This window comes from Ursus americanus, chromosome 32, assembly GCF_024610735.1.
Source record: "Ursus americanus isolate L20-20 chromosome 32, mUrsAme1.1.p, whole genome shotgun sequence".
NCBI lineage: Eukaryota > Metazoa > Chordata > Mammalia > Carnivora > Ursidae > Ursus > Ursus americanus.
The window spans coordinates 20,938,949-20,964,290 of record NC_142158.1 but is presented as its reverse complement, the minus strand read 5'-3'; the positions used below and the strand labels follow the sequence as shown (position 1 = coordinate 20,964,290).

Here is a 25,342-nt window from a genome sequence, read left to right as displayed (position 1 = left end):
TTCCATAATTTGGTGATTGTAAATAACACTGCAGTAAACATAGGGGTTCATGTATCCCTTTGAGTTAGTATTTTTGGGATAAATATCTATTAGTGTGATTACTGGATAGTAGGGTAGTTCTATTTTTAATTTTTTAAGGAACCTCCCTACTGTTCTCCACAGTGGTTGCACCAGCTTGCATTCCCACCAGCTGTGCAAGAGGGTTCCTTTTTCTCCACATCCTCACTTGTCTCTTGATTTTTAGCCCTTCTGACAGGTGTGAGGTGATACCTCATTGTAGTTTTGGTTTGCATCACTGTGATGATGACTGATGTTGAGCATCTTTTCATGTGTCTGTTGGCCATCTGGATGTCTTTGGAAAAACATCTTTTCATGTTTTTTCCCCATTTTTTAATTGGATTATTTGTCTTTGGGTGTTGAGTTGTTTCAGTTCCTTATTGGATATGTCATTTGCAACTATCTTCTCATATTCACTAGGTTGCCTTTTAGTTTTATTGATTGTTTCCTTCTCTGTGCAGAAACTTTTTATTTTGACATAGTCCAAATAATTTATTTTTGCCATTTTCTTTCTTGAATTTGTTACTTTTGAGAGGAGTGATGGAGTGATTGAACTTGAATTTTTTTAAACAACTATATTAAGAGATAGTTCACATATGCATACTTTATCATTTTTAAAAAATGTACAGTTTAGCAGCTTTGTTATTTTCAGAATGTATAACCGTTGTCACAATCTAATTTGAAAACATTTTCATCATCCCCAAAGTAACCTTGTGTCCAGGTCATTCCCCATTTATACCACCTCCAGCCCTGGACAACCACTACCTCCATCTCTATAGACTCACCTATTTCGTGTAAATGGACTCTATATACGGCTGTGTTAGTTTCCCAGTGTTATAACAGATTACCACAAACTGGGTGACTTACAACAATAGAAATTTATTTCCTTACAGTTCTGAAGCCCGAAATCCAAAATTAAGGGATTGGCGGGGTTTGTTCCTTTTTGGGGCTCAGAGGGAAAATCTGTTTCATGCCTCTCTCCTACCTTCTAGTGATCACTGAAGCTTGTAGATACCTTGTTCCCATCTCTGCCTCTGTTTTCACATGGCCCCTCCCCTGTTCCCTTGGTGTCTTCACGTAGCCTTCTTATAAGGCACCGGTCGTTGGATTACAGCCCTCCGTAAGCCAGTATGATCTCATCTTAACTAATTACATCGGCAGGGACCCTATTTCCAAATAAGAATTCATCTGAGGTTCTGGTGAACATGAATTTTGGGTAGACACTGTTCAACCCAGGACATTGGCCTTTGATGTTTGGCTTCTTTCACTTATCATAATTTTTCAGAGTTTATCCATGTTGTAGGGTTATATCAGAATCCTCTCTTAGGGCTGAATAATATTCCATTGTGAGGACATACCACATTTTATTCATCCCTTCATCATTTGATGGACAGACACTTGGGTGGTTTCTACATTGTGGCTGTTGTGAATAATGCTGCTATGAAAATTCATGTACAAGTTTTTGTGTGGGCATATGTTTTCATTTCTTTTGGGGTAGATTTAACTGAATCTATCAATTATATTGTACATATTTATGTCACTTTGCAGGAATGGCTGTTATTAAAATTCTGGCTCATTTTCTACCTCCTGAGTTTGCCTTTGTATTTCAGTGACTTTTCAGATGACTCACCTTTGAGCGATCATGTTTTGCGAGAAACATGCTTTCTTTCAACTCATTTCATGGAAGTCTATTGTTAACATTAGAAAGAAAACTATCTAGTCTTTCATGCTAAACTCTGGTTACTTGCTGATTTGTGCTCTTTTTTGTTTTTACAAATAAGTAGTAACATTTAATTTTTTAACCATTCACAAAGCATTTTCTCTTTGTGATGTCCTATAAGCTTCCTTGCACTCCTGGGAGATCTCCTGAGGCTGTTGTTTTCTGGCTACTAAATTTGGGACTCAGTTGATTTCCTTTTAGAAGTGCACTTGGTACTTAACTGTGACACAGGAAGATGTCCTTCATCCCTGTTTCATAGATCTGTTGTTTCTGTGGTGCTCTTTTCTCCAGGTGTGGCGAACATTTTCTCCAGGTGTACCAGGGAACACTCATGAGCTTAGACCAGTGGTTCTCAAACTCCAGCCTGCACAGAATCACCTGGAGGGCTGGTTAAAGCGCAGAGTGGTGGCTCCCACTGCAAGTGTCTGAGTCAGTAGGTCTGGAGTGCGGTGTGGCCTGAGAATGTGCATTTGTAACAAGGTCCCAAGTCTTGCTGGTGCTGCTGGTCCCAGCACCACGTTTTGAGAATCACGGACCTAGGCAGCTAAATCCATGTATCACCCTGGGTATTGTTCAACCAGGGTTTCTTAAATTTTAATGTGCCTATGAATCACCTGGAAATATCTTTAATGGGTTCTGACTCAGTAGGCCTTAGGAGGCTTCCAAGAGTCTGTGTTTCTAAGCAGCTCTCAGGAGATCCCAGTTTGTGTAGCAGGTGTTGAAAGAGTAGCCATATGCTCTCCTCTGCTTGGGTAGGTCTTTGTTCTGTACGGCTGTACAAACTCCACACTGAGTTGTGAAATACGCTTGACAGTTTTAACAGATGAACAGAATATACCTTGTAACTCGCAGGGAAAGGTTCTCTTCAAGTGACGTGGTTATGATGGAACACAAAATGAGCGGCCCAGATGGTCCAGATTAGCCCCCCAAGAGTAAATGGTTCAAACTTTCAACGTAATACTTGGAGTCAATTAAAATTCTCTGGAGTGATTTTTAAACGTATGTTTCCAGGTTCTGAAATGTCTGTCTCACAGGTCCTGTGATTAAACAGAATAGATTCTTATGGGGATTCTAAATTCATTCTTTGAAATGAATGGAGTTACTTTTTTGTTTTTCTTTTTCTCAGCTTCTTGACAAATCAACGTACACTTGATTGTATCAACTTTAGGGCCTTGTTGTTCTGCCTATTTTATACTTATTCCCTAGAATGATTATTATTTTATGGAAATAATATAAATACTCCATAAAGCTAATTTAAAAATTCTTTTTCTTTTGGCAGATCTCTCACAACCTTGGGGTTGGTTATATCATCGCTGGCTGACCAGGCAGCTGGCAAGGGTAAAAATAAATTTGTGCCTTATCGAGATTCAGTCCTCACTTGGCTTCTTAAGGTAATTCATTGTTCTCGTGTTCTTTTCCAACTAAAACTTGCCAGTTTCAGAGCTGGCAGCTGAAAGGTGTGTGCAGAGCTAACCAAATACACACCAACCCCCCCAGCAATACTGTTATCCTAATTCCCAGGAATGTAGAATGAAAACTTGCTTCTGTTGCCCTTCTTACCCCATGGTAGTGCTGTTTGACGGGCATTGTTGTTGTGACTGTAGAGAAACCACATCTTGGCGTAAAATTATTTGTGAAATACAAACCCATTGCCACAGCACATTTCCTTCTTCACAGAGACTGTCAGGCATGCATGTTTTCAGCTCTCATTCCACGTATTGTGCACAGAATGGGGCTCATTTCCTAAGATGCTACTGGAAATATTTTGCAGGACAATTTGGGAGGCAACAGCCAGACCTCTATGATAGCCACCATTAGCCCAGCAGCAGACAACTATGAAGAGACCCTCTCCACCTTACGATATGCAGATCGAGCCAAGAGGATTGTTAACCATGCCATCGTGAATGAGGACCCCAACGCCAAAGTCATCCGGGAACTGCGTGAGGAAGTAGAGAAACTGAAGGAGCAGCTCTCGCAGGCTGAGGTAAGAGCAGCTCTGAGCTCCCTGTTTCTGAAGGTCCCTGGCTGGTGTTATCGGAGTGGGGAAGGGTGTCCTTGCTTGCAGTTTTATTAGGTCATCTCCGTGCCTTTCAGCATCTGTGTTGATTGGCATCTTCTGCATGCTAAGCATGGTGAAGACGACATGAGTAATACCAGACTTCTGTCCCGGGAACTCACCCTCCAGCTGAGAAAGCAGACGAGTAAGAGTCCGTGGTTGCTACTGCCTCATTATTTGCTTCAGTCAATCAGTTGGCCCTTGGCCGTACATCTCTTCCAATGGGAAACCCGAAGAATCAGATGTGTTGTTTTTATTTTATTTTTCTATTTTTTATTTTTTAAAGATTAGTTTATTCCATTTAGAGAGAGAGTGTAGGAGGAGGAGCAGAAGCAGAGGGAGAGAGAGAATCGAGCCGACTCCCTGCTGAGCGCAGTGCCTGATGCAGGACTCGATCTCAGGACCCTGAGATCATGACCTGAGCCGAAATCAAGAGTCAGACGCTTAACCGGCTGAGCCACCCAGGCGCCCCAAATGTGTTGCTTTTATTAACATTTTAAACTATGTGCCTGTGAGGCCTTGCAGTTTTCAGATTAGTTGGTTATATATCCTCTCTTCCTCAAGTCAGGGAAGACAGATAAACATTAGGAGCAATTCAGAAGTCTTCTTTTATTTATTTGTTTTATGTATATTAGCTCCTGGCAGGAAACAAAATTGGTCATTTCTCATTGTTACCATCTTCTTGGTTTTACCCAGCTTGAATAAATACACCCTCTTCTAAGTAACTGTTGCTTGTTGCAAACTACTGGGTGAGGCACTGTCTTGTTTGAAAAGAGGTAATAGGACTGAACTGAAGGCCAAATGCCTGAGCTGAAGTCAACATGCTTGCCCATGCCTTACTTGGGTGTGGACCTAGGGCTGCTAAGGTCACATTCCTTCATACCACTTGTTTCTGACCCCTCTGTAGTCAGGAGAGTATTAAGCATTGGGGGGAGGGGGAAGGGTAATAGATACTATTTTTTGAGCACTTGTGTACCAGGCTATTTATCAGTGTATCTAATCAAAAAGGTAATCAGTAAGAGATTGAGACAAACAGGCAGAAAGGAGTCAAAGCCGGGAATCTGAACAGTCTATTCCTTGGTGATGGTGGAGTTGTACTGTAACAATGTGTTTATAAGTCTTGTTTTACAAAGCATTTTCATCCCTAACCCATAGGGCAAGTTTGATACTAGAAGGCACTTAGCAACATTGTAAGTGCTCAATAAATGTTGCTAGTTTTTGTTATTATCATGATTATAATCATTCAGTGCATCGAGCATCATTTTTAATTGATGCCAAGAAGGGTAGCAAAACACCTAAAAAATCAAAATACTGATAAACTTTGACGAGAGTCATGATCCTAGGAGGAAAGTGTGTAACGGTTCTGGAATTCGTGTAAAGCTAGATGAGCTACTTCTTTCCTCTTGTCTCGGAATCTGCATTTCCACCATGACCATGTCGTCTAGGCCAGATGGCTAGAACCATGCCTGGCCAGAGGGAACAGAAGAGGGGCCACAGAAGGTTCACCGAGATAGAGTTTTCCAGGGTGTCCTCTTGTCTCCAGCACCAAATGTCACTCTCAGCCTCTGTTACCACCGTGAGACTCTGACACCTCAGCAAGAGTATATGTCATCGCCACTTGGATTTCTTGTCCGAGTCTGCCATCCTTCCTGTTCGTGGACTTATTCTTTGTAGAGGCTCCTGTTGCTATAGGGTTTCAAAGCGTGTTGTTGCCAAGCAAAGGCCCCCCGAAGTTTTTAAGCTGCACATATAGATCTGTATTTAGACCCTTAGTTATTCTCACTGAGCTAACTCAGGGAAATTGCTGCCCTTTTACCCAGATGTCCTGTTTCCAAGGAAGTGATAAGTATGAGAAGTTTATTACCAGCAGTAAGAAAGTAGTTTTAAATAATTCAGAGTCAAATTTTAAAATGAATGAGAAAAATCTTCATCTTTCCTGGTAGGTCACCACTGGGATTGTGTTTATTGGTGATGTGTGTTGATCTCTGTCTTACTGAATAAGAAATCTGCTTAAGTTACCTTTTTTCCTGTGATTCTATTTTGACGATGAACTTTAGCATCTTTTAGGACTTCATATGTGAAGGACGCCTGTCTGTCTTAGTTGGTAGAGCATGCGACTCTTAATCTCAGGGTTGGGAGTTCAAGCCCCATGTTGGGCATGGAGCCTACTTAAAAAAAAGTCTTTATGTGAAATTTAAATATGATGGATAAAATTACTCTGTAATGATTTCTATCAGTTTAATTCAGGGCACTGGTGTTCATTTTCTCCTTTAAACAGTAGCAGTGATTTATTTTTACATTTCTTTTGGTTCATAAAGATCTAAAGCCCACCCTGACGGTGTATGACTTAATTGCTTCCCACAGAGTGTTGATAGCCACTTATGAAGGACAGTAAGGGATTGTTTTAGAAATAATGGTGGGGAAAATTAGAAAGTCAGCTATCTCTGGTTTCTTTTTCAAGGCTATGAAGGCCCCTGAACTGAAAGAGAAGCTCGAGGAGTCTGAAAAGCTGATCAAAGAGCTAACAGTGACTTGGGAAGAGAAGCTGAGGAAAACAGAAGAAATCGCACAGGTAGCTTGATAATTCAGGCCTAAAATCTTGTGATTCTTTTTCATTTGCTGTCTTTTCTGTGTAGCCACTCGTCATCCTCAAAAAGCCATGTAAGGACCTCTTTCTGCTAAAGGAGACTGCAAAGATCAGGGTTCGAGGCTGACATCATTGTCTCTCATCCACTACCATTTGGTCCATGTGTTTGCTAGAAGTGCTGGCGAGCACTGGGTTGGAACAGGCATGCTATACGGGAAACACTGCCTGTTGCCTGCTTTTCCATTTTGTGATTTTGGATCACCTGGCAAAGCATGCTACCTGACTGGCAAAGAATTTATAACCGACAGCACATCATAGTTTTTTTCATTGTATTTGATTCTTTGGGCTTGTGAGAAAATGCTACACGAACTTTACTTGAGATCGAATATAAGACAAGGACTAATGCTGCACTTGTGTGTATGCGTGTTTTATGAATCTACACTGTGCATTTTGTGAACATTTTAATCTCACTGACCACTTGGAAATACTGGACTGCCCCAGAGAGATAGCTTGAAAACAGTAACCGGGACCTAGTCAAGCCTTCTGCTTTTATGTTTCTCATAGTATTATTCACACACATGCAAACACACGCACCTCCCACACATACCCCCAACTCCCTATGTCTTGTACATGCTTTGTGCTTCTTCACAGCGCTTGTCACCATTGGAAATTCTGTATTTTATGTGTCTATTTTCTCGTGGTCTGTTTCTTTCCACTAGAATATAAGTTTTCACCAATGAAGGGACTTTGCTGTTGTATTTCTAGCCCTAGATCAGTACCTAAGACTTAAATATTGAATGAATGAGTGAGTGAGTGAGTGAGTGAATGAATGAATGAATTCAAGGCCCTCTGTGGTAAGGAACCAACCTGCTCTTCCAGGCCCATCTCTCCCATGACTTCCCCACATGACTAGGGTTCTTGCCACCTGGAACCATGCAGTGTGCCCAGAATCTCTCCTGTGCCTTCCATTAGAACACCTTGCTCCCACCTTACTACCACCCCATTTCTTCCTTTGAAATTTTTCTTATACTTCAAGGAACATCTCAAGTGTATCCTTTTCCTGAAGCCTTTCCTGGTCTCTGAACCCATCACAGTCTCCCTCCTTGAAGTCCCATAGGACATTGTTCCTTTCCAGAGGCCCAGGGCTCTCCTCTTCTGACGTAGGTATGTCGTCTTATGCCCCCTCCTAGACTGTAAACCCCTTAAAGGGAAGATGGTGTATGGTTCACCCGCAGCACCCTGAGAACACTGACTCAAGATGTCCCACGTTTTAGACACTCGGTAAACTTGGTTGTGATGTGTCATTTCATTGGCATTGTCCCCAGAAATAGTGACTGAAACTTTCCATGGATACGTCTTGTGACTAGAGCAACAAATAGAGTTCCCTGTTTTTGTCTGATTTTGTGCCCAGGAGAGACAGCGACAACTCGAAAGTATGGGGATTTCCCTGGAGACGTCGGGCATCAAGGTGGGGGACGACAAGTGCTACTTAGTCAACCTGAACGCGGACCCTGCTCTCAACGAACTTCTGGTTTATTATTTAAAGGTACGGGAGCCTATAAATAGACAGTCGCAATCCTGATTCATTCATGTACAACTTACGCTGGAATCTGGGCGCCTGTACCCAGGATTTGGTTTTTGTATATTAAAAGTAAGTGATCCCCCCCACCAAAAAAAATGAATAAATTGCCTTTGCATCATTAAAAAAAAAAAGAAGAAGAAAAGTAAGAGGATGGATGGTGCAGTCTGCTTACCATGGAGAGCAAAACCTCCCCTCCGGCAACCATCAGTTTGTTCTCTGTATTTATGAGTCTGTGTCTGCTTTTTCTTTGTTTCTTGTTTGTCTTTTTTAGATTCCACATAAAGTGAAATCATACGGTATTTATCTCTCTCTATCAGACCACACTTTTGGAAATGCTGGCTTATTTTGTTAAGTGAGAAATAAGACATCTGTTTGAAGTTGGGTACCTGATAGATACTGATACAGAGCACCCCAAAAGACATAGGGCATTTCTAATATGTACACACACACATACACGCACACAATTCCTGAGTTATGGTAGAATATACATATATGTAGTGGTATTTAAATAACTCTCAAGGATTGGAGACCTGGGGACTTGAAGGCAGCTTATCGAACTGTCCACACACCTGAATCTCTAAATGCAGAGGTACTGCCCACTTGCCAACAGTTAAACAGGTGCCTAGTTAAGGATTCTGATCTGCCTTGAGTGAACAGAAGAAGGCAATGGGAAATAAGCTAGAATCGAAGAAAGGAGCCTCAGTTTTCCATTACCCTTTTTATTCTCCTTTTTCCAGAGGCATAAATCTGGCGCAAATAGCCCTTGACTTACTGAAAGTCCACTCATGGAATTAAGATCTGTTCATTTAGGACACGATTAAGGCATAAGGAATTGTGTCCAAAGTCCTAATTTTGAAAGACCAAGTCTTTCTGTTGAATAGGGAAATATTACTGTCATGGTGACTCAATGATTTTTAGAGCGATAGAAAACACAAAGGGATAAGCAGTGGACCGCATCGTGGGAGTGACAGTCCTCATATGTCTGGGGTTTGAGGTACTTGAAGTCATGGTCATCTGTACATTCTGTAACCCTCAGCCTTCAGTACTCTGTAATATTGGTATTCAAAACTCAACTACTTTTATCATTTTATTTTTATTTTTTTAAGGTTTTATTTATTTGAGAGCAAGACAGAGAGAGCATGAGCAGGGGGAGGGTCAGAGGGAGAGGCAGACTCCCCGATGAGCAGGGAGCCTGACACAGGGCTCCATCCCAGGACCCTGAGATCATGACCTGAGCCAAAAGGAGACGCTTAACCAGCTGAACGACCCAGGGGCCCCACTTTTATCATACGATTTTCCATGAAACTACTATTAGTGGTTCTTGAATTTATATAGCTATTTTCATCAACTCAGGTGATCCTTGAAAGAGTCGTACTAAATAGATCAAATTGATGATATTGTCCTGGTTTTCCAAAAAAAAAAGAAAAGGAAGGAAGGAGAGAAGGAAGGAAGGTAGGAAGGAAAAAGAGGGAGGGAAGGAAGGAAGGAAGGAGGGAAGGAAGGAAGGAAGGAAGGAAGGAAGGAAGGAAGGAAGGAAGGAAGGAAGGAAAAGAGAAAGAAAGAAAGAAACCAACAAAGGCTCAGACTGTGAAGTGGCTTGCCCATGGTCACATAAATAGTAAGCTGTCAAGTTAATATCGAACTCAAGATAGTCTCCTGCCAAGTCCAGTTTCCTTATATTGTAAAACAATATCTAATCACTGTTGTTTGGTGTTTTTTTTTCATAGTGTTTAAATATTTTTAAAATGTAGTGTACTAAGGTATGCTTTTGACCTGTAATGCTCCAGCTATCTTGCCTCTCCCATCTGATTCGTTTGATGTTGTCATGCAGATGCTGTTGGGTTATTCAATGATGGTGATAAGTATGTGTTGAGTTACTTTCCCTTTCTTTCATGATCTGTTACTAGGACCATACCAGGGTGGGTGCAGACACCTCACAGGACATCCAGCTGTTCGGGATAGGAATTCAGCCGGAGCACTGTGAGATAGATATTGCATCTGATGGCGATGTTACTCTTACTCCGAAAGAAAATGCAAGGTAAGAGAAGTGAAAGTCCACTTCACGTAGCTGTGAGCCTGGTTTTCAGAAGGAGGAGGCTGCCCCTTCCTGTCTGTTGGCTCAGTTATATCAGAGTTAAGACTTCACTGGGTTTTTGGGGTCATTCTTTCCGATTGTAGGGAGCTGTATTTAGAGTACCAGCCTTGGGGTGGCTTATTCTGCCTGGACTGGCTGGGTTATCTTAGATAAGACACTTCTGTCTCAACTTCAGTTTCCTCATGTGAAACATAGGGCTAAAAATAGGAAAACAGAAATCACTTGGCTCAGGGCCTGACACGTACAAATATTTATTTTTTAAGATTTTATTTATTTATTTGAGAGAGAGAAGGCAGGGGGAGAGAGGGAGGAGCAGAGGGAGGGGGAGAAGCAGACTCCCCACTGACCTGGGAGCCCAATGCAGGGCTTGATTCCAGGGTCCTGGGGTCATGACCTGAGCCATAGGCAGACGCTTAACTGATGGAGCCACCCAGGCGCCCCTGATACATAAAAATAACGAATAAAGTTAGTTGTTACTCAGTGTAATACATTGTATAGAAAGCAGTTAATCAGATAACTCCATTGTATGAAAAATTCCTAAACCAGGCTATAATATGTAAAAATTTGAGAACTGACAGGATAGTATATTTACTTTTGAATTTCTGTTAAATACTGTCTTAAACTACTTCACAATCAAGTATAAAGTTTATACAAAGTCCTATCACGATATTCATTAACACACAAACATTGTGACCAGAATACTCATTTTAAAGGAAAACCTTACACTCATTTCAAATTATTCTATTAATATTGGCCATATCAATTTCTAAGTGATAACAGACTGAGACTATTAATAATGGCATACATGATTCATGAAAGCTTATAGGTCTTGTGTTACAGTGATACAATTGTTAAGATATCTAACAGTGAAATGATGCTGTTCCTTAATTTTTACTTATTCCAAGTTCAAGTTGCCTTCTCCCTTATGCTGTATTCCCTGTATTAGAATCTCTGGATTTTTTTAATACTCTGGTTTTTAATTAACAAAATTGCATATATTTAAAGTGTACAATATGATTGGATCATACTTTTTTTTCACACCATATCTAAAAATAACTTTAATCAGCAAATTTCCTCACATCCAGTTCCGGTGCCACGTTTTTTGTTTCTGCTCTTTGCCTCACCCTGCTCAGTCTCCTCCTTTCCTACCCCCAGGGGTAGCAGTGCGTTTATGCAGGATTCTTTGCTTCAGGCTCTGTGCAGGGAATGCCCAAGTGTAGGGACTCAAAGCCTGGTAGAGGAGAATGTATAGAAGCAACGGTGATTATATGGGATGATAAGTGCTGCTTCCTGCAGATCTGATCACTATGGAAATGTGTGGGGTTGCAGAACTGGAGGAAGAGAGCTCTGTTAGGATATTATTATGATATTGTCATGGGAACACAGCAAGTGGCAGAAGAAGTGAAGAACAAAATGTATTTGAGAATGATTTGAGAGTCAGCCGGCTTTAGTGATGTGCTTGGGGACAGTATGGGGAGTCAGTAAAAGAGAAGGTGAAGTCAGCAACAGTTACAGGGTTCTGTCTTGGGAGACTAGATAAACAGTGGAGATCCTAAGCCGAAATAGGAATACAAGAGGAAGGACAGGCTTGGAGGATGACGGGTTATGAGTGGTAATGGATTCAGGTTGGGATCCTGTGAAGTTGTAGTGTCCTTGGAGTATTAGTGTGGATGCGTCCAGTTGGACATTGGACTTAGGAATGTAAGTTACACTCACGATATAGAATCGGCCATTAGTTGTGTTGTCTCTCTTAAAAGTGAATCCAGAGTGTATAGTGGAAGGAGTAAACCCGTGTTTTAGGGATGGTCTGAGGAGCCTGGAGACAAGGGAGTCATAGACGCAAAGATACAATGATGGAAGCCAAGGGAGGAGAAAATTGTAAGGAAGAAAAGGTCAAAATAGAGGTTAAAAAACTTCTGTTGGATGTAGCAGTTAGGAAGACACTAGCAACCTTGGGATGTTTAGGAACCATGGAGTTGTAGGTATAGAAGGAACAAATGCAAGGAGGAGAGAATGGAAGGTGGGGAAGAGGGTTGAGAATCATGGTGGTGAAGACGGTCATGGGATTGAAGACAGAGCGAGAGAGGGACATGGGGTTAAGAGAGAGTCACTGTGTCTTCAGATGTGTCTTTGAGTCCACGCATTCTCTAGTCACGTCTTACCTGCTGCTTACCATTGTATGGAGTTTTTATTTCAGTGTCTCTGTTTTTCATTTGTAGAAATTTAGAAAGTTCTTTTTTCAGTAGGCCTGGTCTGTATTGGTAGAGTCTTGTTTGTACTCCACTCTTGTGCCTTTAATAATTAGATTTTTACTTATTTTATGGTCTTTGTTTGAAAATTCTATCTCTGAAGTTGGGGCTTCAGCCCACCTGTTGGTCTTATCTGCTGACAACTTTGCTTCCTAGAGCAGCGAGTGATTCCTTCAGCACGAGGTTCTCTGTAGCAGTCTCGTGGCCTGGGTGAGAGGACATAAATTGTTGCAAACACATTTTGTATTTGCTTCTTGACAAGAACCCCAGGCATATGTAAATTTACATATGTAAATATGTAAATTTACATATGTAAATATGTAAAGCATAAAAATTACTTTTTCATGTTAATTTCTTGGCTTGGGTACATTACCAAAGCAGGCAATTTCCATAACTGTTCCTTTATATTATTGTATAAGAGCGTACTATAAATGGCAAAGTGATGTTTATATGTGTGTTAAGAAGTGTGTGTGTGTGTGTGCGTGTGTGTGTGCGTGCACACGCACATGTGTATGCATGCACACACACCCCCATAGAAGGGTCCCTAAAGATACAAATGATCACAAAAGTTAGCAATAAAGAAAAAAGGCAAAGCTTATTATATTCCTCTCTTATTTTTTTGGAACTGTTTTTAGTTTTATTCTAGAATAACACTACCCAGTAGAACTTTCTGAGATAATGGGAAGGTTCTATACCTGCTAAGACCATTTCAGTAGCCACTAGTGAGATGGTGCTCTTGGGTATCGAAATATGGCTAATGAAAATGAGGAACTGAATTTTTAAATTATAATTCAGTGTTTAAAGTAATAAAGGACATTGAGTGACACATTTCTCTTCCTCATACTGCTATTCCTGGATAATAGATTATAGATATATTAGGTATGTCTAGATATCCATCTATTTATCTTTACACCTGGATATATTATTGAGATACCTTAATAAACTGGGCAAATATTTTCCTTGAAAACTGACTAATGAATGTTTGTTTTTTAAGTAGAAGAGGTAAGTACTCTATTAAAAATTCCCCCCCCAAAAAACAACTCCTCATCATCCTTTTGGCAAAAATATGTGTATTTTATAGATATAGATATACATATATATTCTGATCTCATTTTCCACTTTCTGCAGATGACTGAATTAGTCTGTAATTCCAAATAGATGGACACAGACCTTTGAAGCTTGAGTTAGCGTTAAGAGTCATTTTCATCGGCAAGAATAAAGGCAGCATGTTAGTGTAAAAGATACACACCGAAGTTTTATCATGTTTATGTATGACAGATGAAAAACATCAGAGATGGCATTTCCAGGGTATTTTTATCAATAAAAATGTAGTCCTTAAACTTGAAATATTATTACCACAGAGGGTGAGTTTCATGGGCGAGTTCTTATTCTGTAACTGAGCTGGAGAGTCCTGTAAAGATTAGTAGCCAGATAATGAGATTCTATGAGAAAAAGTAACTTACCGAAAAACTAAAACTCAAGAATAATCATTATTTTTCTCCATCAAACTTCACCTGACAGTTCTTTAGCAAATTAAACTTTAGTTAGTTAATTATCCTCCTGATTTTTTTTAATACCAGCAGAATCTCTTTTTTTTAAATGAAGGGGACATTTATAAGGAGACTACATTTATCGGCACTAAAAATTCTGGAGGACTTTTCCTCTCCCCCCTAAGAAAAGTCATAGTGACAGGGCTTTAACTTTGTTAAAGAACCCGTTGATGAGATCTTCCAATTGGCAGGAAATCCTGTGAGATCTGTTACAGTGAGTTGTTCACAGCCCCTGAATTCATAGCCCCTTGTAGCAGCAAAGCTGCAGGGTAGGGAAGGGTTGGGCTCCAGGATTTGCTTGAGATAAATCACAGATGCATAGGCCAGCACACGCCCGGAGACACGGTGCACGCCAGCTACGGCCTGATACAGGCAGTATAGCAAGGACTCAGAGTGGTTTCCCCATCTCTGATTGTTTGTCTTTTTACAGTTTGGTTATAGCTATTTAGAATTTAAACCTGGTATTCTTTTTATGTTTTCCCCAAGTTTTTATGATGGAGAACTTCAAACGTGTGAAGTAGAAAGAAGAGTGTAATAAACCCCCATATATCCATCATCCAGCTTCAGAAATGAACACTTCACAGACAGTTTTGTTTTTATTTATATGCCCTCCACATCTCCCCCTCCCTCCCTCCTGGGTTATTTTAAAGCAAATTCCATACATAACTTTGTATCCATAAATATCTCAGCTTGTGTGTCTAAAAGATAAGTATTCTTGAACATTGCTTCAATACCATTACACCTAAAGTAATTAGAAATAATTCCTTACTAATCTTCATATATTGAGCCAGTGTTCAGATTTCCCCAGTGGCATCACAAATGTTCCTTTTCAGCTGTTTCTTGAAATCAGGATCAAGTAAAATTTAACCATTGTCATTGGCTGTTACATCTCTTTTAGCCTACAGATTCCTCCTCCCTCTATTCCTCCCCACCCCCTTTTCCTTGCATTTTATTTGTTGAAGACACCTGGTGGTTTCCCACAGTCAGCATTTTGCTCAATGCATCCCATGCCATCATGTAGCATCTTCCACCGCCTTCTGCATTTCCTGAATTGGTGTTTAGATATAAAAGCTTGAACAGGTTCAGCCCATATTTGGACAAGAGTATTCCATAGGCATTCTTGTGTGTATTTCCATCAGGATCGCATCATGCCTAGTTGTCTGTCTTTGAGGGGTATTGGCGGCCCTTGATCATCATGGCTTCAATCACGTGTTTTGATAGTGGTTACAATTCTATGATTCCTTCTTTAGGAATTAGCAGAATATGTCTGTTAAGAGAAAATGCCCCATTTATCTCTTTGGCCGCTGGGGCTGGGTGTTGCGCTCTTTCCCATGGAGCTGACGTATTCCCTGGTGTTCCTTCAGGTCCTGTGTAAATGGCGCACTCGTGTGCAGCACCACCCAGCTGTGGCACGGCGATCGGATCCTGTGGGGAAATAACCACTTTTTTAGGTAACATCTTCGTGTTCCCTAATATTTTCATAAACATTTTTTTTTTCTGTTATCCGAGTACGAAACAAGTCAATTTTCTCTAACGATGGAAAACCCCACAGAATTAATTTACCTAAGAGGAAACGGCGAGATTGGTTGAAAGACTTTGAAAAGGAGGCAGGCCCACCAGAGCATGACCTGGACGCAGCCAGTGAAGCTTCCTCAGAACCAGACTATAACTATGAATTTGCACAGATGGAAGTTATCATGAAAACCCTGAATAGTAACGGTAAGACTTTACCTCCAGATTCCTCCGTCTTTGGCAGTTCCTGTCTCACTTGCATAAAGAGAGGGGGTCATTCTGAAATTAAGACACATAAAGTTGTGAATTCCCTTTTTTTTTTTTTTTTAAGATTCTATTTATTTGTGTGAGAAAGAGCATGAGCGGGGTGGAGGGGGCGCAGAAGGAGAAGCAGACTCCCTGCTGAGTAGGGACGTGGGGCTCCATCCCAGGACCCCGGGATCGTGACCTGAGCCAAAGGCAGATGGTTAACAGACTAAGCCATCCAGGAGTCCCAGAATTGCTAATTTCTTACAGATGCCATTGAGGGAAGGACTAATGAAAATATTCCAGGACCTGGTCTGCTCCCTCAAATATAACTAGGAAGTGAATGGTCCCTGTTTTGAGACCCCTGCTTCCCAAGTCAGTTATGCTAACGTTTCCACAGTCCTCAAGTACAGAAAGATCGTGGTGGAATTCCTCTTCAAATTTCCCGTTACTGAGTTTGTCATTTTTGAATCCTTCAGAGCACAAAAATCCCCAACAGAGTATGAACCCAGGACTTTCAAATGGAATCTAATGGAGACATAAAGGTCACAATATTTTGCTAAAAACTCAGTTGGAAATTATACCACCAAAGAGGCTTACTTAGTAAGCCCAGGTAGCTTTTACAAAAATGATCCTACGAAGAAGGGCTTTATAGGTTCTTTGCTTGACTTTCACACCAGACTGTCTCAGGTTTTTAAGGAAGAGATTCTCCTTAAAGCATTATTTCTAGATCCCTCTTTCCAGAAAGTTTTCAGTGCTTGTATTAAAATTCTTCCCCTCTGTATCTAAAAGGTAAGACTTTATTTCTTCATACACACTTACATGCATTCAATAAAATCCACACTACATTCTTTCCTTGATGGCTGTTTTATAAATCTGCAGTTTCCCTTCCATCTCTCGGTCTGTTGTCGCTAAGCTTTTGCCTGGCGACTAGAAGCAGGACAGGAAAGTTCCTCTACTACAAAGCACAAGGCACCATTTCTGGGACCAGAACTATTTGACAGGGAAATACAGTTGAGGCTACATTCAGGAGCACCTGAGAAAGTTTGTTTTTGGACTTTGTCTTATTTCACTTTCCCGATCAGGAGTTCTTTGAATGCCTAAGGGTCCCTACTTCGAACCAGGAAGGACCTCCGGGAGCCTCTGCCTGACACGGTGTAGGGAGAGCGCTCCCCTGAAACACTGACTTTTGCACTCTATCTTTGAGTCAGCCTGTCGGAGAAAAATGTGAGCATGGCTGGAGAATGTCAGTCACATCTCTGGCACGTCAAATTGGGGATTCCAATTGCAGGAATAAAGATGTTGACCTTTGTATCTCTCTGGATTTTTAACCCCAAGGACCTCCTCTTTTCAATTATAAAAATGAAGTATGAAGAAAAGGCTAGATGGGAAAACAAGTGTGATGTATTTAATATAAAGACTATAGAACAACAGCAGAGAAGAACATCAGTGAGATTAGGGGTGCAGGTTAGGTGCTGGGGCTTTGGACGCTGCCCCACAGGCTGGACCATAGCTAGAAATCAGGCTGCAGTCCACTCCGCTCCTAGCTCACGCAGTTGGGAGGAATCCCAAAAGATATTCCAAAGTGATGTTCAGACATCAGGATCACGTTAATGGGCCATTTTACGACGTGCCTGAGCAACAAGTCTCCTGTGAGGAATTTTTGGGAGCCTGAATGGATACAGGGTGTGACAGGAGGGTGTGGGCTCCAAACCCCAGGTGCAGGAGCACCTGTTGTAAGCACCTCCTTTCTTTACATGAGATTCCAGAATTCTAGATGTCTCTGTTGTCTAACGGCAGAGTATCCAAGTGGTATCAGTTTAATCATCAACGTCCCACATCACAGATTTCTAATTTTATTCAGTCACCATGTTCTTATCATATTTATATTAAAGCCCTGAATAATCGATGAGTATTTGGTGTTTGTTAATTACTCCAGTCCTCTTAGCCAAACCAATTAGTCCCTGGTGGCCTGGCTCATGGTATTAACATGAGTTATCCATTTGTCTTCCAGATCAAGCCTTGTTCCCCAGTGTTGATTTTATCTATTTCAAAGTAGTGTTTCCCCCTCCCCACCCTTTACCCAATTCCCTGCACAAGTGGGGCTCCCCTCTGGTGTGTTCTGACTCTGTGCCAAAACTCGGGTGGCCTGATAGCCTTCATGGAATTCACCTCTACCGCTAGGTGGCTTCCCGATCATAAGCCTGTCTGCCTGGTGGTCGTCCCCCTGGTGGTCCTATTTGAAGATTCTCTTCCCTCTCATGTGGTTTCAGACGAAGCTCCTCCACAAACACTGGGATAAAGGTTTTGACTGATTGGCCTTGGCATGGGGCAGCTTGACTGGTTGTTAGCGGTGCTGCTGACTGATGCTTGTGCTTCTGCTTTGGCAAAATCAAACTAACATGACCGGGAAGAAGTGGAAGTTTTCTGCCTGACAGAAGCACCCCGTATTCCTGATTGAGGAGTGTGCCTTTTAAGTCGTGACTCCTTCCTCCCCGTGTCCCAGCTCCATTCATTGCCTTCCCATTGGTTAAACTCTGGTAGCTGTCCTTTCCCTGCACTTCCACCAGCACAGAAGTGTTACTGGCATTATTGCTCCTGTTCCTAATGGCTGGATGACCGTTGGGAGCTCAGCAGTCCAGGACTCTGTACTTGCATATATCGACTGACCTGCATCGTCCCAGTCATAGACTAGGATGATGTATTTTCAGATCTCTAAATAGTGATCTAAAGCCCAATTCATTGGCATTAAGAGTAGAAGCAAACCTAGTATCTGTCGATGATAACATGTTCTTCTCAAAGGTTCAGACTAAGAATGAGGCACTTCTCTGTTTTCATAGAGTCAGTGGTAGCTCTAAAGTAAAGAGCAATTAAGGGGCTGGTGAAGAGTCATTGAGATTAGTCCATCTGGGATTAAAAGTTGTTTTTTGTTTTTCCCAAAGGATTTACTTCCCTTCAATTTAGTGCATTAGGCACCTGGGTGTGCATGCATACTGACTGTTTATCACATCAATGCCCTCCAGCCTCTACTACTGACCCCCTCTCTTTTCCATTCTCGGGACATAAATAAGTCTAAGCATATTTCATAGTTACATACTAGATAAAGAATAAACTAACAAAGAGAGAACATGCTATGCCATAATAAATGTGGTCCTTTCTCTCTTCCTAAAACACCTCCCTCTTGGGTATCTTGGCCTTGGGCTCCAGGCTCACTGAGTTTTAAAACCCTTCATTCAAGAGGAAAAAAATGATAGGGAGAAAAAGAAACTGTACCGTTTTTTGATGGTTGGTTTGTTGAGTGCAGGCTAAATAGTCTTTGGCTTCTGTCCTAGGCCATATCATAGATCGACCTGCTGAGTACGATGATCTATTTATAAACATACTGTCTAGTGATAAAGGCTTGAAACTGGCTCATGGAAGAGACGATATCATCAAATATGTCTCAGAGAAAGATTGGTGTTGAGATAGGAGGTTCAAAAACGGAAAGATAGACAGACAGAAATCTTAGCCCCTGTATCTCAACCCGGGCTTTGTCACAGGGCCCTGAGGCAGGGCTTACCGGGCTGTACGGTGGCAAGCTCAGGGGAGGGGTGCTTTGAGTTGTTCGCTCTTCTATATCTGCTTCTTGGTTTGTGTCACTGAGGAAGCCTGGTGACTAGTTACGTCACGGTGTTAGGTCATGGCATCTGCTAAAGCAGTTAAAGCAACCGTCGTCATGTTGCCTCTGCATTAGCAAGAAACCTCTCGGAGTGAAATCCTCTCAGCTGTTTGGGATCATGTGTGTTTCTACACAACACGGACTGACAAGCAGAAACCAGGATTAAATGTCTTACCTGGTGTCTTTTAGCAAAAATCTTAGAATACTTATTTTTATAAAACGGTGTGTTTTCCCATTTTCTCTCTCTGGAAAAGATTTATGAACACTAAGGTAGGGCTCTTGAAAACCAGGCTCCATGGCAGTATAAATGGATGGTGAAGACCCTGTCCTTCCTTTTTTAAAACCTAGAGCCTAAAAGGGAAAAAGTATGTACTGTTTGAGAAATGCATTTTAAAAAAATTGAGACAACTTTTCTTCTCTAGCCCTTACATGTAAAATTTCTTCAGACTCCTTCACCATATTATTCATATATTCTTCATAAATGTACAGGGCGAGGTCAGAAGTTCTAATGCTTTAGAGTACATGGATGTCTTACTCTATGGAAAAGGTCTTCCCTCTCCATGGTCTGTCTGTGTTGAAGAGTTTGGTATTTTTTAGGAGTTCATTTTCTATCAGAGTTTCAGGTAGTATATTTTAGGGACTCCCTGTCAGGACCCTGTGAAGAAAACTATTTCTGTTTTGAAAAAATGCTGAATTTTAGAATTTTATATCCACAAAGAACAGTATTTTTAAAAAATATCTACTCTTTAACAGAGCACTAATTCCGAGCAAAACATTGGAGATAAGAATACTGTATCAGTTTATTACCGCATTGATGTCCGACCTCAGATAGTTGACTCTGATCTGAGTTCAGAACCTGGCTCTGTCGCTTATTAGCTCTGTGATCTTAGGTCAGCATCTTAAAAACGGGACTATATCGACCCTCAGTTATGTTGCAAGGCTTTCATGAGATAATGCATGGAAAGGGAGCAGTGCCTCTGCCTGAGTGGAAGGCAGTAGCTAGTAGAATTCGTATTGCCATGTGGTTGTCCTTTTTTATTAAAACAACTCACCTGTACTCTGTGTACATATCTAGTGATTTTTTAAAAATTGCTTTCTACTTTTTGCTTTGAATAATTTAACCTTGTTTTTTTAAGCTAATATACTATCCCTTTCTCTTATTGCTTACATAGATTAGTATAATTTACATGGCTAGTCCACAAATCAATAGATAGGGTCTTCTGGAAAGGTCAGTCAGGAACCATCATTGGATGATAGAAAAATTCGTCTCCTCCTCTTTGTTTCCCACTCTGTCCTGGAAATTAAACGGAGAGTCAGTCTGTGGGAATAGAACACAAATAGCAAAGCCCTATTTGAATAACAGGCAAAGGTGTGAGCTCCAAGCCAGTCTGAGAATTTGAATGCCTCTCCTGCCCATCTCAGGTGCTTCAAGGAGCTATTTCCTGGGATAGTGGTTTTCTTATTTGCCCTCCGGATAGTCTGACATATTGTTTCCTTGCAGTCTACTCACTTAGAGATGTTGGTAACTTTCTCCTGTGGACATATAGTCAGTGCCTTCTTTCTCCCCAGCATCCAGGTCAGCAGTCATTGCCAAGCTAATGTCTGGCCTCAGCCAGTGACCCCTGCCTACACCACAACCACCACTGGCCGTGGTCATAGCCCCTTTGGACAACGTATTTCTATCCTTGTTCACATATATGTTGGTGACGCTCCATCTGCAAAAGCAATAAGTCAAAAACAGCCTTTTGTTTTTACAAGTGAATTCATCCCCTCCCCTCCCCCTTTTTTCTGCTTTCCTTTTCTTTTTGCAAGTGAATTGGCCTCTTGGATGTCAGCACCTGAGAAATTACTAGACCATACACTTAATATTTTCAAACATGTGCTATGATCTAGAAGTTTCTTCCCCCATGATAGAAACTCAGGAGTAATAAGATTTGTGGTTAAAATCAGAAATATAAACCCTTTGCCGTGTACTAAATGGGCATAGAAATTGACTACCGTAAAAATGAAATCTTATGTGGCTCTGTCTTTGAAGCTGTCTTAGATTTCATGAAGTTTTTCTTAATGGGTAGGAGCCCATCCCCTCAGTATGTCATCTAAACATGAGGATGAGCTCATCACATTGGAGATCACAGTGGATGCAGGGAATGTTTGCATTAAGACATTTATCTGAAATGTTAGTAAAAAGGCAGTTGGGAGGATTTCATCTGGTGGGGCCCCTAGGCTGCTCAGAGAAATCTGGAAAGGCTAGATTCTGAGCAGGGAGATGATTCTTGCTGGAGGAAGCACCCGCGGGCTGCCCTGTCATAGGCACCGCGGAAGACACCTTGCCTTGTCTCTTGGCTCGCCAGACCCAGTGCAAAATGTGGTTCAGGTGCTGGAGAAACAGTACCTGGAGGAAAAGAGGAGTGCCCTGGAGGAGCAGCGGCTCATGTACGAGAGGGAGCTGGAGCAGCTCCGCCAGCAGCTGTCCCCAGAGCGGCAGCCCCCGAGCAGCAGCCCCGACCGCCTGGCCTACAGCAGCCAGACAGCTCAGCAGAAGGTGACCCAGTGGGCAGAAGAGAGGTAAGAATGGGACCCTGGGGACCCAGAGTCAGAGCTCCAGGGCTTGGGGGCTTTGAGGGAGGCATGTGGAAGGGGGATCCACTTAGCAAGGAGAGAAATCTTGGTCCCCTATCTGGGTTGTAAGCAGTTGCCTTTTCCTTTCAGAGATGCTGTCTGTCCTCAGTATGTTCACTGTAATGTTAGTTCTTAAAGACCACCCCACCCCTGCCCCCTTACCCTTTGGTAAAAATAGCACCAAGTGACAATACCACCGGTAGGTATTGAAATAGAGAAAGTTTGAATACCTCTGTTGCATAAAAGCATTCTTCATCTTTAAATTTCTCTTACTTTGGAGTCTCTCTAAGTACAACTGTAATATTATGAAGTCTGCTAAATGTGAATTTTCCGAATTTACAGCTTTTAAGTATTTATCTCAGAACTGAGGTAGTGGTGGGAAAAGCATCAGCTGTGAGGACGTCACTTCTGGATTCTCTCGTGTTCTTACCGCAGTCGAGGCATGGTGCTGACGTAACAGTCCCAGCAGGACTGGGTGGTTGGGGCGGTTCTGTCCCCCATAGATAGGGCGCTCACTTTGCATATCCTCCTCAGTCACCCGCCTGGCCAGTGAGAAGGCCAGTGTTTGAACCCAGCTCTGCCTGCAGTCCCCTTACAGTTATCAGCAGTAACGAAAGCAGCATTTGGCGATTACAGAGCATGGTGCAGGCACCAAGTGCTTTACATGTATTCATCTCATCTTCACAACTGCTACTCTGTTTGATCATTTGCAGCCCTATTTCACACATGAGGACACAGGCTGAGGGGTTGGATGGTTCCCCCAAAGTCATTCTTTTGCAATATACTTTTTGCACTTAACATTTATTTGTGGGGCGCCTGGGCGGCTCAGTCGTTAAGCGTCTGCCTTTAGCTCAGGGCGTGATCCCAGAGTCCTGGGATCGAGCCCCACATCAGGCTCCTCCGCGGGGAGCCTGCTTCTTCCTCTCCCACTCCCCCTGTTTGTGTTCCCTCTCTCGCGGGCTGTCTCTCTCTGTTAAATAAATAAATAAAATTAAATAAATAAAAGGTTTATTTAAAAAGAAAAAATTTATTTGTGAACATTTTCATTGTTACTAAACAACCACTACTATATTATATTAGAGGCCAAATTCCTTTTATGACATAGAATAATTCCTTGAACTAATTTCACACTGGTGGATATATAGTTCTTACTAAAATTTTTGCTTTTATAAATAATGCTGCAAAGAGCAACCTTGTGCACAAATTACTGTGAACATCATTATTTATCTTCTTTTTTTTTATAAGATTTTATTTATTTGAGAGAGACAGAGACAGCGAGAGAGATCATGAGCAGGGAGGAGAGGGAGAAGCAGGCTCCCCATTGAGCTGGGAGCCTGTTGGAGGACTTGATCACAGGACCCTGGGGTTATGACCTGAGCCGAAGGCAGACGCTTAACTGACTGAGCCACTGAGGCGCCCCATTATTTATCTTCTTATTTCAGTTTCCTAGAAGTAGAATTGCCAGGACAAAGTGTAGGAAAAATACTAAGACTTTTTTTTTTTAATGATTTTTTATAATACTAAGACTTTTGATGCAAACTGACACCCTGCCTCCCGGAGTCACTTAGCTGGCACGTTGGGGCCGTGGGATCAAAGCCATGGCCGTCTGACTCCGGGGCCAGTACCCTGATTCTTGCAGCCACACTGCATCTCTCACAAGCAACAAGATACTTAAACCAGAGCCACATCCAGGGAAGATGACCCCTGGGAGAAGAGGGAGAAAAGGGAGCCTGACCCTGCACAACACACTTGCCGTAGTAATGCACTTGATTGTTCTAAATTAAGAGAAAAGAGTCAGTGCCATTTTCCCCAGGAGCTGCCCGCTCATGTCTGGATACTGAAGTATGAAGATTTATCCTCTTTGTAACACATTACTCTATCTTTTTCTGTGCTTGGGTAAAAGAGGCAAGGGTTATCAGATAGTGCTCTTTCTGCAGATCTGCCTTCGCCACATTTACTGTGAGCTGGTGGCTTTCCTCTAAGCAACAGCGGGCTTGAAAGTAATTGTTGTGATTGGGCCCACTGATGCCTTTCTGTTTAGTCTCCCTAATTACTTCTCTGTGTCCTAAGATGGTAAAAGACAAAAAAAGATGCAACAGAAAAAGTGGATTGTTTTTAATGATAGTATTTTTTAGTCAAGTGTTAAAATTTTTCTTTTCCACTTACCTTAATTCCAAATTGATTTTCTTTGAGGCTCAAGTTCTGAAAAAGAAGGAGACTAGCCAGGATGATATTTTGGGGATGTCGTCCAAGGAGAGGAGAATGGTTACAATATTGATTTCACCAGAGTCACTGGATAAAATTAAGATGTCATTAATGATGGGTTGTTACATTAGAAGCTGGAACTCTTACCTAAATAAATGTGGATGGCTTGTGAAATATTGAGGGACTCATACCTAAGTAAATGTTGAGGGGCTGGAAATCAAGTATATCTCAGAGCCAGTGAGAATTCCAAAGAAAACGAGAGATGTCGATTCTTCTTTCTGGACACTATGTGTAGCGTAGAGCAAGATACAAATATGTGAAAAGTACATCATAATAGTAAATTAGAAAACCATTTCATCCAACAATAGGAAGTGTTGCAGTTGCATAATTATCCCTTTGTCATTCATCCCTGATCTGAAGAATAACTTCCAGGGGCAGGGAATCCACTTCATTCACTGAAGGGTCCCCAGAGCCGAGAACAGTGGTGTCTTTGGTAGGTGCTCTGTGAATATCGAGGGTGTGGAATTACGGAAGTGATGAACGTACGTGTGGCTGGGCAGGGAGCACAGGAAGGGCCGTGGTGGTTAGTAGAGGGTGGGACCCTGTGCCTTGGAGCCTTCTGCAGCAAGTTCATGGAGAAGGAAGGATTTCAAGTGAGTTTGAAGGGTGGCAAATGGACGAGCAGACAGGAGGTGGGAGGCATTTTGAACGGGCAGGTTGGTACAACCAAATAGGAAGCCATGGAGAAGAGGAAAGGTGTGTTTGGGGGATCACATGAGAGCTGTTTTGTTTCGTCTGCATGGTGACTTAGAGAAGAGGAGAGAAAGCTAAGTCCAAAGCTGCTCTGTAGGGCGAAGAGGAGGTTTTGAACTGAGGACTGACCTGAGACAGGCAGGGGTTTAGGTGACTGTCTGGGAGGGAAGAGGAAGAACCTGGGGGCTGTGAGGTTGGGGTGGGGTTGGGAACCAGGAACCAGGGGCTATGAAAACAATAGAGAGAGAGAGAGACTTAGGAGATATTTCAAAGGGTTAGGGTTAGGGTTAGAGGTTAGGGTTAGGGTTAGAATCAACAAGGCTTTTTTTCTGTATGTTGTGGAAAAGAGAAAAGATGGAGCTGGCTGGAAGAAGTCAAGTTCGAGTAACTGAAAAAAAAATGGTGATATCATTTAGAAAAACCAGGCAGACAGGATCCACGTGTCGTATGGTT

General features: G+C 41.9%; 1 protein-coding gene across 1 annotated transcript in view; it reads left to right on the top strand.

Annotated features, from left to right (window-relative positions):
• The window catches only part of KIF13A (kinesin family member 13A), a 203,057-nt gene that overhangs the window by 137,798 nt on the left and 39,917 nt on the right, over positions 1-25,342 (top strand). The window contains exons 10-18 of the mRNA XM_087858074.1: positions 3,057-3,168; positions 3,549-3,761; positions 6,295-6,405; positions 7,832-7,966; positions 9,910-10,040; positions 15,261-15,347; positions 15,449-15,615; positions 17,839-17,958; positions 21,664-21,877. Coding sequence (XP_087714200.1) covers positions 3,057-3,168; positions 3,549-3,761; positions 6,295-6,405; positions 7,832-7,966; positions 9,910-10,040; positions 15,261-15,347; positions 15,449-15,615; positions 17,839-17,958; positions 21,664-21,877 — 1,290 coding nt within the window. The remainder of the gene's footprint in view (positions 1-3,056; positions 3,169-3,548; positions 3,762-6,294; positions 6,406-7,831; positions 7,967-9,909; positions 10,041-15,260; positions 15,348-15,448; positions 15,616-17,838; positions 17,959-21,663; positions 21,878-25,342) is intronic.